At 37.8% G+C, this 13,548-nt stretch overlaps 2 protein-coding genes across 4 annotated transcripts; one reads left to right on the forward strand and one right to left on the reverse strand.

Moving 5' to 3' along the window:
* Positions 1–4: 4 nt before the first annotated feature.
* On the forward strand, positions 5–8,260 carry LOC124640023 (short transient receptor potential channel 4-like). 3 transcript variants are annotated; one of them, XM_047177608.1, is made up of 15 exons: positions 5–433; positions 641–817; positions 895–1,027; positions 1,106–1,307; positions 1,657–1,883; positions 1,956–2,101; positions 2,305–2,424; positions 2,489–2,639; positions 2,862–3,062; positions 3,558–3,685; positions 3,938–4,087; positions 4,864–5,038; positions 5,336–5,451; positions 6,865–7,023; positions 7,789–8,260. In XM_047177608.1, the coding sequence occupies exons 1-15, from the start codon at positions 62–64 to the stop codon at positions 7,960–7,962; spliced, it is 2,631 nt and encodes an 876-aa protein (XP_047033564.1). In that variant the 5' UTR covers positions 5–61; the 3' UTR covers positions 7,963–8,260. The 3 variants fall into 3 exon arrangements, 2 of the variants coding, with proteins under 2 accessions (XP_047033564.1, XP_047033570.1); XR_006985519.1 differs by lacking the exon at positions 5,336–5,451 and having other exon boundaries at positions 7,789–7,921; XM_047177614.1 differs by lacking the exon at positions 3,938–4,087.
* Positions 8,256–13,136, reverse strand: LOC124640041 (AP-3 complex subunit mu-1). The gene is made up of 10 exons (XM_047177629.1): positions 12,935–13,136; positions 12,531–12,618; positions 12,309–12,452; positions 12,026–12,085; positions 11,823–11,944; positions 11,444–11,603; positions 10,228–10,341; positions 9,703–9,892; positions 9,134–9,285; positions 8,256–8,913 (listed from the first exon to the last, which is right to left on the reverse strand). Exons 1-10 carry the CDS (start codon positions 12,967–12,969, stop codon positions 8,728–8,730), a joined length of 1,251 nt encoding a protein of 416 aa, XP_047033585.1. The 5' UTR covers positions 12,970–13,136; the 3' UTR covers positions 8,256–8,727.
* Between the last annotated feature and the right edge of the window lie 412 nt (positions 13,137–13,548).

The raw sequence follows: 13,548 nt of genomic DNA on the forward strand, positions 1-13,548 counted from the left end.
ACGCATCATGCGTACCTAGCGAGTTACCTATAAATGGGATTCGCTACAAGGTCGGAATAGCATGTCCCTGGACCAGCTAACAGATTCCATAGAGAGCCATCAATTACCGAGAGTATCGATATTGGAAAGGGTCATTTCAAGTAGATTTCCAAAAATCATGCGTAGATCTGAACATACGTACGGGGAAAAGGATCGCTCAAGCAGGCTCCTTGGTCAAGATTCAAGCAAATTCGGTGAAAGGAAGGCTTATTCGGCACCAAGATTTGGTCATCCGAATCTTATCCCTGGTTCCCGATCAAGTCGCTTCTACAATGTACAAGTGGAAGACAAATCGTGCTCGCCTACATCTCGTCGGTCAAAGCTTCTCACCGAGAGTCACCCTAGCATCAAAACAAGACAAAACTCCTCCAAAACATGTGAGGGATTGAACCCGGTAATAAGTTTTAACGAAATTCTGCATTTCTTAATTTACGATATTATCTAGTTAAAGATTATTTATCGTAGGCAATTTACCGCTTAGATATATGAGAATAATATGTTTAAAGATTAATCAATGTACCTACACTCCTAAGACTATATTAAGAATACCCCAAGCGCAAAAAACTTTATGAATGTTTTTATTTTTATTATCAATCCTTAGGAGAGCGGCGAAGACGATGATGATCTTGATGATGATCACATACATTTACCAAAACTAAAACCCAAGGAAGCAGAGTTCTTACAATATGTTGCCGAAGATGACATACCAGGCCTTACAAAGTTTATGGAATGCGTATGTTTTGCGACTGAACTGAATGTGAACTGCACAAACTTTCAGGTTAATAACAAAAGTAATGTTATACAAACTCATTTACAAGTAAATAACCAATAAAGATTTTTTTTTTCACCTTTTAGGGAGTGTCGGCGCTCCACATAGCCATACAAAACAGATCCCATGAGATGGTTGAATTTCTCTTGAAGCTTCCGTATCTGGAGATCGGTGACGGTGTATTGCAGGCGATCCGCTGTAACGATATACGAATTGGGGGTGAAAATAATGTAGTTCTTGCTTTCTCTGGGCTTTAAGAAGGATGTCCGTTTTATGACTAAGTGAATATATTTACAGAGATTCTGTTGGACGCTCAGCAGAAAATATCGCCGGGATTAGAATTCGCGGGTGCGGCTCACTCAGCGGACTTCCCGCCACACGTGACTCCGCTCATCCTCGCAGCTCAGATGGGGCATTACGAAATAGTCTCGTGTCTCATAAGTCGAGGACACACGATCAACCGTCCTCATTTAGCTAACTGTCCGTGTGGTTGCTGCAGGTGAGATTTAAACGTACTTACAGTTACCGGAGTATGTAATCCGTATCGGAATATTGTAATTCGACTGAAATGAGCTCAGGTGGTCAGTACACGACCGAAATATTTTATAACACTTCGTGCACTCTAAATGTAAATCCATATAATTTATATTTCGTTCAATTTTTGTTTTCAAAACGTACCTTTCAGTAAAAACAGCAAGGAAAATCTTAAGAATACCTATTGATCTAGCTAGAAGGACCCCCAACTGCAATTTTTAAACTTGTTCCTGTCTTTTCACTTAGTTGATTGAGGATTTTCATACGGGCTCGATTTTTTGTATGTTTTCATTGTGTTTATTTTCTTTTAACAGGGCTGGTTGTTCGCATGATGACCCCCTGCACGAGAGCAGCATGCGACTGTCACAGTATCGCGCTATCGCGTCCCCGGCTTACATGGTGCACGTATCCTCGGACCCCGTACTGACCTCGTTCTGCCTCGCTGCCGAACTCGCGGAGAACGCTGCCACTTACAGACAATTGGCTGCAGCCTATCTACAGGTAGCCGATGACGTCAGCGCGTTCGCCGTTGACCTCATAGGTGAGTGCTTTCTCTGAAAAAACGAAAACTTGCAGTATTAGAAAACTGCATAATCTTTTTCGTTTTGAATAGGATGTTGTCGAACCGCTGAAGAAGTGGAATTAGTTCTAAAGCAAACTTCAGGATGTAAGGGACGTCGACACTTCGTATTACCACGGTTGCTCATGGCTGTTGACTACAAACAGAAGGAATTTGTCGCTCATCCCAATACTCAACAGGTACAGTCAGCGACACTAGTCCAACCTGAATATTTCGATACGTCCAAAAGCCTTAATTCATACTAATATTTTGCAGATCTTAGTGTTCATTTCGTTATTTTGATTGTGTTTGTTGACTTTATTGCTGACACTACTTCTATTTATAAGTTCAATATGAGCATGTTATTAAGTTTTGTTTTACAATAAATCATTATACTTTTCAGGTGCTAGAGTCTTACTGGCTTGGTAATTGGGAAGGTTGGAGAACCAAATCCTTGTTGGCAAAAGCTGGTACATTTCTAATACGAGTATTCATTACTCCAGTCATGCTTATAGTTTGCATGGTGAGCAAATCATTTTGGTTTTTGTTCACGCTATTGAGTGTGTGTCTAATTAGACTGTTTGTAGGTAGCGCCGCGTCATCGCCTCGTAGCACACTGGCAGATACCGTTGAACAAACTGATTACTCACGTCGCCGCATACTTTGTGTTCCTTGCCCTAATCTTCTATATTTCTAATCAAGATAAATTTTGTCTGAAGCGAGGACCCCCAAACACAGGTTTGCGATTTACTTTCTAATGACGCTGATGAGATGCTTTGTCAAGATTATCAGAATTAATTGCACACGATACCCAGGTTGCGGGTCGATAACGTATCATTATGTGCTACAGTTACCTAGCTAGATGCAGTAAGGCATCGCTTATAATATTTTTACTATTTCATTACACCACTAATATTTAGAAAATCCAGTCGTCTAAATAAGACATTTCTCGTGTCCTAGGTGCGGAGGCTCCACTGATTTTGTATGTGTGTGGCTATGCCTGGTCAGCTCTCCGCATGATCGTGATGCAAGGTCCATACCGCTACTTCACTAAGATGTGGAACTGGACTGAGATCATGATGCTCACTCTGTTTACCTTAACTTTCGTCTTTTGGGTGTTAGCGGCCATCGATGTCGCCATTTATGATGAGGAGGATTTAGGTAATATCTATGCTGATGTGTCAACGTGTTTGTATTTATTTGCTGGTATTAGGGGGTGCGAGTGGCACGGAATGTATGCGACTTTACATATATACTATCTCCACGTATTATTGCGTCAAAATTATGAATGCTTCGACAAGTCATGAACCCGTATCGCCTGTATCACTCTTGAACTTACTTACTTGCTCGAAGACACATATCTGGTAGAGTGCATCCCAATAAAATTTCTTGCATTTCGGTTCAAAGACGATAAACTAGTGAACCTACTGCTTTTGCTGGTCGCAAAGCGTAATTACTTTAAGTATTAGATGTCAATGCTCCGCATAGATAGATATCGCTGGCACTTCTCCTCTGCCCTAAGTAGAAAATAGTTACGTGAGATAAGATAAATAAGCTTACAGTCTTAGTAGCTAATAGTGTGTAATAGGAGGACCGAAGGTATGTACAGTATACGCAAAGAATTTCGCAATAGAACATTTAGTTTGACCTTTACAGAACGCAAATTTTGGTCTCAGCACGACCCGACTTTATTAGCCGAGGGCACGTTCTGCCTGGCGACTATATTCGCTTTCTTCCGACTTATGTTCCTGTGCCAGTTGAACTACCATCTAGGGCCGCTGCAGGTATGCTGATTTTACATTTAAATGCCGCATTGATTCTATGTAAGAATGCCCTCGTTAGAAAATGTTGCTAACATACCTTTATTCAAATTAGTTCTCCTTGTTTGGTTTTACTGTTTCAAGAGCCCTCTCTATGCAAGCATGTAGCTAACGTTGTATAAGATATATTAGTTCTACTTTGACCAGCAACGGACATGAAGCATCGATACGCAATCGATGCGCACTTCAATTGCTACAAGTACAGTTACTTTGCAGGTATCATTAGGGAAAATGACTATCGACATTTACAAGTACATAATAATATTTGCAATAATTATAAGCGCATTTACCGCTGGCCTCGCGCGTTTCTATCAATATTACGACGGCATGGTATACGAAGATGAATTCGGAATGAAGACTGTACAGGTAACTAGCGAAACTAAATGACCCGATGACCCTAGCATAAATGTCCTGAATAAACTATTTGAATTTTAAATATTTCAACCGTCAAATTAAACTTTAACCTGGCGAGACAATAACGGTGCTTAATAGTCGTTATGATATTCCACGCATGTCATTTTGAAACAGAAGTTAACAGAGTAGGTTAACACCAAATAAAAACTTCATGGCGCAAGTTAGGCAGTTAAAACCTTACGGGATTTTTATTTTCTTCAATGTAGATGTTTCAACACTCATGCATTCTGTTTGTGCTTCTAAGGTTAAGGTCAGACCTTCATGTATCTCGGCCTTACTAAAACTAAACGTACTGAAATAAGGCGTTTGTGTTGTAGCGGAACTTACGACCTCTTTGCTACGTCGCACATTTGAGTTTAAAGTTCAGCCGATTTACTAGTTAGACTCGGTTTACAGTGTAGGTCATGTCTCCTGGTATATATTTGTTACTTGTAAACTGCGTAGCGACAGTAGCGAAAAAGCCATAAACCCAATGTTAAGGCGATAGGTTCGAGCTTTCGCGCTCAATCATTAGTTCACATTGTCTGCAGCTTATTTCACGGATCATTGCAACTTACAAAGAAACGTTTACTGTTATTTTACATTAGTTGTTGAACAAAAACCGGATGATCTGCCTATGTAAAACATTTACATCGGTTCCCATGACTCAAGAATGTGCTTTTGTTATAAAAATAAACTGCTTTACATCAAATTAAAGAATTACGTTGCATTGAACCTTACTCTTTCAGGTATCGTCATTCACGAGCTTAACCGATACTCTGAACACTTTATTCTGGGCTTTGTTTTGTATGGCTCCTTTGGAAAGTGCCGACGTGGTGCTGGAAAATACGCGGGACCACGCAGAAAAAGCTCATGAGAATAGACACTCGTACACGGAACGTATCGGATACTTTTGTTTTGGGTGTGAGTAGACATTTCGTTTTATAAGAGTCTATATTTGGAAATAAGTGGAGGAGGCTTATGTTCAGAAGCATCGCACGTACGGTTGAAACTATAACCTCGTGCCTCAAAGTATCATAATTAGGTATCATAATATTAGCCTATGGTCGGCCATTGTAGTTGGGGGAGGCCAAATAAGCACCTACCATCCCTATCTTGTTAGTGTGTCTACATGTATGTTATTATTATGATTCTATCATCTGCGACTGTTAGTAGATTTCATGAATAAACAATGAATTTCGGATTATTATTTATTTACAGGTTTTGAAGTTATATCCGTAATAGTTGTTCTGAACATGCTCATAGCAACTATGTCCAACACATTTCAAAAAGTAAACGACAATGTTGACATAGAATGGACGTTCGGAAAGACTGAGGTTAGTTTAAATGTTATCCCGTATATGTTTATTACACATTACTACGGCGACCTCACATTGGAGTGGAGGTATATCGCTGTTTTCAACAAGATTCCTGCCAGTAATAAGGAAAGGAAGACTGAATACGTAGCTAGGATAGCATAAAGAAGAGAATGCTATTGTATCAGTTAATTTTATAACGTACGCCGTATATGTTTGTATTGAAATGTTAATATTAAACAGCATATAAAGCTATATTTTGCTACAAACTCATTGTTTTGTTGTAAATACTTAGACATTTGAAAAATTTACGCAGGTTCCCGGAAACCATAGAAATGTGATTTTTCTTCGAATTTTGAAGCGCTCAATAGGTACACAGTCACATCCACTGTATCCACGGGAATCTTGGCCCTTACATAAATGAAATACCTTTTATGATAGACACAAACGACAAAGAATCTTTGTGTGAGACCGCGCCGCTGCAAATCAATTACGGAAATGGACCCAGGCTGTTAATTAAAGTTTGTAATGTCTTGTCTCTAGGAGACACTTATTTCTGAATGCTGTATAGGTATATTCTTGCAATTGCATTGGGTTTTGCAAGACTATTTTATGGGTGTCTGTGCTTTGTATAAAACTTGATTTTTTAATTGCCACCAACTCGAAAAAATATTGCGAAATTACGAAAAAATACCAATTTTTTTCAAAGGTGACATATTTACATTAGATCACCACCGTGAACTCGATGATGGCTCGTGACTCGTGATGGCTTAATTATTTGTAAATTGACGATTGAAGGAAATGGTTAACTGAGTAGGTGACTTCAAATTCATGAAAAAGTTTAGGTCAACGACCTCGTGGGTGGTTGTAAGCTAGCTATAAAACTTTATTGTTCCTTCACTTCTCTGAGTTCTGTTTTCAGCTAAGTATGGATTAAGTATAGTATTCGTAATGTGAAACCAATGCGGAAATTGCCGTTACGACCGAAGTAATAGGCGTCCTAATGGAAAACATTCTACTTTTGGTATTAACATCGTAGGCTAAGTGCCATGGAGGTGCGAAAGTCTTCCAATGATTTTGTTGACGTTTTTATTTAATTTATATTAACGAGCGTATTTTTTGGGTTATATTAAATGCATAGGTACTAGCCTTTAAAAAAGTTTGTCTGCATACATGCAGGTACAATAATATGAAAATGACTACCTACATCTAAACCCTTGGTACTTCTAGAACACACCTACGAAAGCTCCTTATTGAATCACAAAAACAACTTGGTATGACGATCTCAAACACGTCTATAATATAGGGATAGCAGGTACCTGCCGTGATGGTGTTTCATCGCCGTATTCCGGTCCAGTCGTAGTCAGCTGTCATGGGTAAATATTTATTTTTAAAATTGATGGACGGAGATAGAATACATTCATTTGTTTCCAGGTATACATAGACTACATGCTGCAGACCACACTGCCGTCACCCTTGAACTTAATCCCCACGGCTGCAGGTGTGGGTAGTCTCGTGGAGTGGATCCGTGCTCGACGCAATCGCAGCCAAGGCGTCTGCGCTCGGTGGTCTCCTCAGTACTGCTGTTACATAGTACGTATACTCTACTCTTTTAGATACAGGCAGCTTCAAAATTAGCTGAACATAGTGAACATATGAGTCGATAAAGTACCAGAGTATTAATTAACTCTTTTTTAAGTAAATTTTGGCTGACGCTTACCGTAACTACCTATTATATTAGAGGAAGGTGTCATAGAGGAGTACTTATAATGCATAGGTGCGAAGTTACCGTTTCGTAATAATTTTCCCATAGAAAAGTAACGCAACTAACGATAAATACCCGTATCAATGAATCGATGAATAATTTTACTTAATTCACAAAACAGACAATGGGACATTAATTTCCATTATACCGTTGAAAATGATTTATTCGTTTATTAACTTCGTGTTAATAGACACCAATGAAACAGTAACAAGAAAATCGTGCTCCGATACTTGACGTAGTAGAAGATACAATTGTATATAGATAGGTAGGTACAGTGGTGTTTATAGTTAGGATTTATTATTTAAATCGTCAATTCATGGATTTCATTCGTAAAATTTTCGACACGAAACTGCATTGCAAAGTCAAAGTCAAATGTTTTTATTTCAAATAGGCCTTTGTAGGCGCCTATGAAACTTGACTTTGACGTCACACTAGTTGCACGGTTCCAAGAACTTGGTGAATAGCTCATGGAGAAGAGGCGGCAAGAAAATCTATAGACACTCTTTTTTTTTTAAAGTAATATACATATATAACAGGCTGATAAAGTTTTACAACGCAATGCATTCTATTAAAATCCTAATTTGTTTGTACAGGAGCGTGATGTGGAAGCACCGAATCATAAGGAGTATCCAGCTCTGATGTCGGTCCTGGTACAGCGGTACTTCAGAGACAAGGATTGCTCACTCGTCACTGCTAACCGGATCGAGAGCGAATTGGCGTCTATGCGCAGAAACCTTGCTTGTATTAGGGTTCCACGGCCAGTTTAACTTGCGTTTTAAAGTACGTAAGACTTCTTATATTGGAAGCCTCATAGAACAATCTTGATAAAGGCGTATGCCGTAAGAATGAAACTCTTTCCATAAAAGTTCCTGTTAAGATGTTATAGTCTCAGTTTAGTCACTGGGTTCAAGATATTAATTCAGTGCTGGTGTCTTATATGGATATTTTAATTATTCTGGTGTCTTATACGAAATAACTTTATCGATAAGATTTATCATTAGTCTTGCGATATGTGCGCCTATTTGTTAATTGATATCGCTAAATAAATAAAATTCATAAATAATGCTTCAAAATGTTTTAATATAGTATTTGTAACGTTGGATATAATATATTATTTACAACTTATTTACTAACTAGAATATTTGACATGCATACACTGTTTTACGATGAAAATTCTCATGAGCTCACTTACGTAGACAAAAACTATTTTTATAATTCGGTAATGGTTTACGATAATATCTTCAGCCATGCGTCCTCTGGCACGTTTTTGGCTATTCACTTTGATCAATACGAAAATGATGTTTCTATCTATGTATGAGTTACGAATTTTTGCGAGATGGTGACACACATTTGATGTTTTGCTAACTGAATATTTCGATTACATTATGGCTACAGATATTTCCGTCAAACAGTACCTACCAATGATACTGTATGAAATCATCCGTTATCGAGCAGAAGCCACGTCACTGTACACGAGTTGCACTCATAGACAATCCTAGACACATCCACGGTTCCCGCGCATCGGCCTCCGATCACATGCGCACGTGGAACTTTCCCGCCTTCGTGACGTACTTTACGCCCTTGAAGGGCTTGTACTTAGCGCCGTACATGTCGAGACGGCTCACTCTGAGCCCGCTCACCGCTAGCTGAGGGATCGTGAAGTGTACGTTGATGCTCGGGTTGGCACCTGACGTATCCGCGCCTGTCGCTACTGATACCTGTGAAGAAAATTCGTCGTAGTTAGTAGATATTATATAAAAATCAATATGAGCTATAACTAAGTTTCCGGGGCTGTGGGATTGTTCGAAGGAACATGATGGGTTTTAGTCAAAGAGACTGATGATTTCCCATAAAAAAGGCTATTACTAGTTATTGGGAAATAAATTGAGTGAAATAGTTTTGTGAACGAGCCATGTGGGTGAAACAAAATATACTCACAGTTCCTCTAATATTAGGCAGTTTCGGCAGCTCGATGCGGCCTATGTCCCATAGTAGCACCTTACTGACAGGATCATAAGAATATTTGCCTTGATTCGCAGTCAGAGAGCAGTTCAGCACACACTTGGGCATACAGATCTCTAATGCTACATCTGGAAAGAATGAACAACAAGATTACATGTTTTATTGACGCTTCAAAATATGGCACAGCTGCTACAGCGAAATGATATTTTACTTTTCTATGACTGTGATAAATAAAAAAGGCTAGTTAATATTACTACGCGTAGATAGAATAACGGATAGATCGCCAATCAAAATAAAATGCATCAGTTGACTTTTTCATGTAAATGTGCTGCTTTCCTCATCTTTAAAATCGATATTTATAGTGTTTGTTATTTTTTTCATTTAACAAAGTATCGATGTAATGTATGATACCTATGGGACCGCTAAAGGCCTCTAGGATGCCCATTCTTTGGCTCATACTACATATAGTTATCTGTCATACATTACCGATAAATTAAAATATAGTATGAACCTAAATCTATGTTACTCTACAGAACAATCCTTACTTTCCAAAGTCCTTCCCATCGTCTGCTTAGGTCCGACAGTCAGGTCTAACCGTCCCTGGTCTCCGTTAGACCGGAGCGTGAGGTTGTGTCGGACGTATATCGGTATCGCCACCACGCTCTGAGACCCGATGTGGTATGACATCAGTCTGAAGTTACCGTCCGGCGGTATGAATGATAGTATCCTTTCAGACTGAAATATAAATAATTAAATTAGGCATTCTTTAAAAAAAAAACTTAACTTCAATAATATACCCAAAACTTCTCTCAAGTGTGACAAATACTATGCTGAAAACCGCATCAATGTCAGTTCAGCCAAACGTGAGATCATCGTGCATAAACGTACATACGGGTCAAACTGAGAACCTCTTTTTTTGAGGTCTGATAAAAAAGCGTCGACGCGAATTAAAAGGAAGCTTTTCCTGCCAGCATCCTTTCATGCCATTGACAGTTAACGATTTTGCGATAGGCTACCGCATCGCAGTTTATGTATTAGTTTTGCATTTCGTAAGGAGATCATTAACTTACCTCCCATCGTTTGAATCTCACACAAGGATGGAATGAGACATCGTCGAACAGACGCGGGTTTACAAACGTAAGGGTCAGATCTGGCATTCCACTCAACTTTATACAACAGTCAATCTGAAATCAAAACGACAAATAAAAATATTCTTTTATAAATAAATCAATATCTTTTGGCTTTGAAAAACAATTCAGTTATTATGTCTTTGAGTCTCCCACACTTTCATGGCATCAGCTGGAGTCCTTTTTACATTAATTTATAAAACCTATACTTATAAAAATAGGAAACATTTGTTGTTGTTTGTTTTTACCCTAAAGGCCCCGAAACTACAGAACAGATTTGAAAAATTATATGCCTGAGTAACATAGGCTATATTCCGGTACAGGAAAAAGTTATCCCAGGAGCTGGAGGACACAGCAGGAAACAAACTAGTACATAATACTTAGCTAATACAGTCGACTCTCGTTAATTCAAACCTGCGATAATTCGAACCTCTCTTTAATTCAAAGTTATCACGAGTTCCCTACAAAATCTCTTTATATTTCGAACTAAATCAATACATTTTTATGCACTTGGTAATTCAAACGAAAAAATCATTGCTATGTAACAAAACGACGCGTTATTTCGAATTCTTAGTCGTCCAACACTCGGCAATTCAAAGTTGCAGAGAGAAAGGGGCGGAAAGAGTGAGGTTAGTCAGAGTCGGAGAGCATTCTGAATTCAGAGTGGCAGCAATCTGCTCTGTAGCAAACCAGTATGACGACGGGGTTGTTTCGAAAGATTACTTCATTCATATTATGAATAAGTACATGTGTGTACACAAATGTATTTTTAAACTTTTGACATTGTTATAGAATAGCAGTCAATAAATAATAATTGATCAACACTTGATAAAAATCAAAATCAAAATCAAAACTCATTTATTCAAACTTGGCTGCAAAACAGCACTTTTCGAACGTCAGAAAAAAATTACATAAGACAGCCCCCAAAACGCCCACCCTTCACCACTTCCTATGTGTTTTTGCTGGGAAGAAGAAGTGGCGCAACAAACTCCCCAGCAACATAGCGATAATTCGAAATTCTATTTATTTTCTCTCACAAATTTCGAACCATTTAGTATTTCAAAAACTCGATAATTCGTAATATTTTTAGAGTCCCTCGAGTTTCGAATTAACGAGAGTCTACTGTACCATTATAACATACAAGAACAAAATGACTTACATAACCCTGTATTTCAGCAGACACGGTAGCACCACTCTTGTCTATAATGGCGTCTACTTCTTCTACGACGTCGAAGTACGCCTCGTTGTTCGCATACTTGACGCCTGAGCGACGCCATGGCACGTTCGATAGCTGCCCGGATGGCAGTATTGAAGATACACTAGAAAGTAAAATTAATAATGAAAGGAGCAAAAGTTGTTCATTTAAGTCACATGTCTTCAAATTGCCAGAGTGGTTTGGGTGCTATTGTTTAACTTTATGTAACTGTCTGATTTTGAATAAGTTTGTCAAAATTTTAGATGGTACATAAAAAAAAAAAAAAAAAAAAACAAATTGTACATTTAGTTATCCATACATGTTATACAGTTAAGTTACTTACTTAGATTTTCCAGTAACAGTATTAGCAATAGTCCTTAAAATATTTGGTGGTTTTATCAATTCCTTGAGAATATTACTCTCTGTAGCCAGAGGGAAGCCATTGTCAAGCATCTCATCTAACAACTGGAAATAAAACCAATATTATATAACAATTATTGATAATGTTAAGTACTTAGTTTCAGAATTTCGTAAATGAATTTTTACCTCATAAACAACTACATAGTTTTCCTTAATTATAGTCTCAGTACAGTCTGAAAAATAGTCCTGAAAAACAGAAAAAAAAACCATAATAACTTTTGTACAGTTGAGAAGTTAAAATGGTGTTTGTTTTAGATTATTTAAATTCTGTCATACATCTGAGCAAACAATAAATTACATATATAATGTGTTTAATTTTGAATAAGTTAGCTAACTAGTTTTAATTAGTTAGCTTTCATGTAGAGGAGGTATAACAGGATTTTGTACATCCTCATTTCTGCAGACTTACTTGGAATGTATCAACCACTCTGTGCAAGAACTCAATCACAAACAAAGGAGCCACTTCTTGCATACAGACAGCTACCAGGGCCACACCACCTCTTTGAATTGATATCAAGTAGTGATGTGGCGCGGCCAACACAGGTGGAACATCCTAGAAACCAAATGAAACTTTCTAATTTAAATACAGAACATATGGCAATTTCATTGTTATGTATTGTTGTGCCCTTACATTAGGAGAAGCCCGCTGTGCCTCCAAGTAGTAGTCACATACTGATCTTGGCACTACACTCCGCCAATGCTTCTCTAAAAACACATCCCTGAAAGAAATGGCATAACTCAGTTCAGTGCCTGTGATTGCATTTTCAGATTTATTGGTTCAGTACCAAATTAGATGAAAGAACTGAATTTACAGATAACCTTCTGTGATTTTTATAATTTTAGAAACATTTGAGTACTATTTATTCATCCAAATTCAACAGCCCTAGTTTATGATTGTGTAAAATTATGATTTACGGCAGGTGCTGGAACTCGCGACCAATTAAAGCTTTGTGAATTTGAAATTAAAATAATCTCCAATACAGGTTTGGGATGATTATAATCGAAATTAGGTGTTTGTTACAACAAAATACCTACCCAGATGGGTTTATTATAAACAAACTGTGAATCATTGTAGCCTTTTAAAAGAGACTGAGCTCGATACTGAAAGGTTCAAGCGTTAGCAATATATTTAAAAGAATATGTGTAGTTGTAACTTAGTTGATTAATTTCGACATTGCTCTTGTTTTACAACCAGTCCACTTCACCAAATTCACCATAGCAATGTTCTGTCAGTGTCAAACAGACAGAATGCGAGAATTGTCATTTTATTCCACAGATTAACAAGAATAAGAATTATTTATTTGCCAATAATGTAGGTGTACAGACGAAGCGAAGTGGACGATATTCTGTTTGGTGTTCAAATACGATGATCAACTTAGCAGCGTGGTTCTATCAGAAAAAACAATAAACTTTGCTATGTGTATAATCATATCATTTCATTAAATATTCGAGTACTGCCTAAATCTAATGCTAAATATTCAGTGTATTTTGTAAATGAAAGTGTCAGTGTTTTATTCGTTATCTCATTATCTGTGACATGCATTAATGTCAGTTCCACGTGTATTCTGATGGTATTCTGGGACTGAATTGAAAATGTTAATTGGTACACATTGAAATGTGACCTAAAACCTTTCTTTTTTGAACTAAAC

This window comes from Helicoverpa zea, chromosome 2, assembly GCF_022581195.2.
Source record: "Helicoverpa zea isolate HzStark_Cry1AcR chromosome 2, ilHelZeax1.1, whole genome shotgun sequence".
In the NCBI taxonomy this organism is placed as follows: domain Eukaryota; kingdom Metazoa; phylum Arthropoda; class Insecta; order Lepidoptera; family Noctuidae; genus Helicoverpa; species Helicoverpa zea.

Bases quoted from the DNA above. Each gene is read 5' to 3' on its own strand.
- LOC124640023 (XM_047177608.1), top strand. From the start codon at position 62: ATGTCCCTGGACCAGCTAACAGATTCCATAGAGAGCCATCAATTACCG. The intron at 1,028-1,105 runs GTGAAAATAATG...ATATATTTACAG, and splicing joins TAACGATATACGAATTGGGG to AGATTCTGTTGGACGCTCAG. The intron at 4,088-4,863 runs GTAACTAGCGAA...TTACTCTTTCAG, and splicing joins TCGGAATGAAGACTGTACAG to GTATCGTCATTCACGAGCTT.
- LOC124640041 (XM_047177629.1), bottom strand. From the start codon at position 12,969: ATGATTCACAGTTTGTTTATAATAAACCCATCTGG. The intron at 11,604-11,822 runs GTAAGTAACTTA...TTTACTTTCTAG, and splicing joins ACTGTTACTGGAAAATCTAA to TGTATCTTCAATACTGCCAT. The intron at 8,914-9,133 runs GTGAGTATATTT...TTTTCTTCACAG, and splicing joins TGCCTAATATTAGAGGAACT to GTATCAGTAGCGACAGGCGC.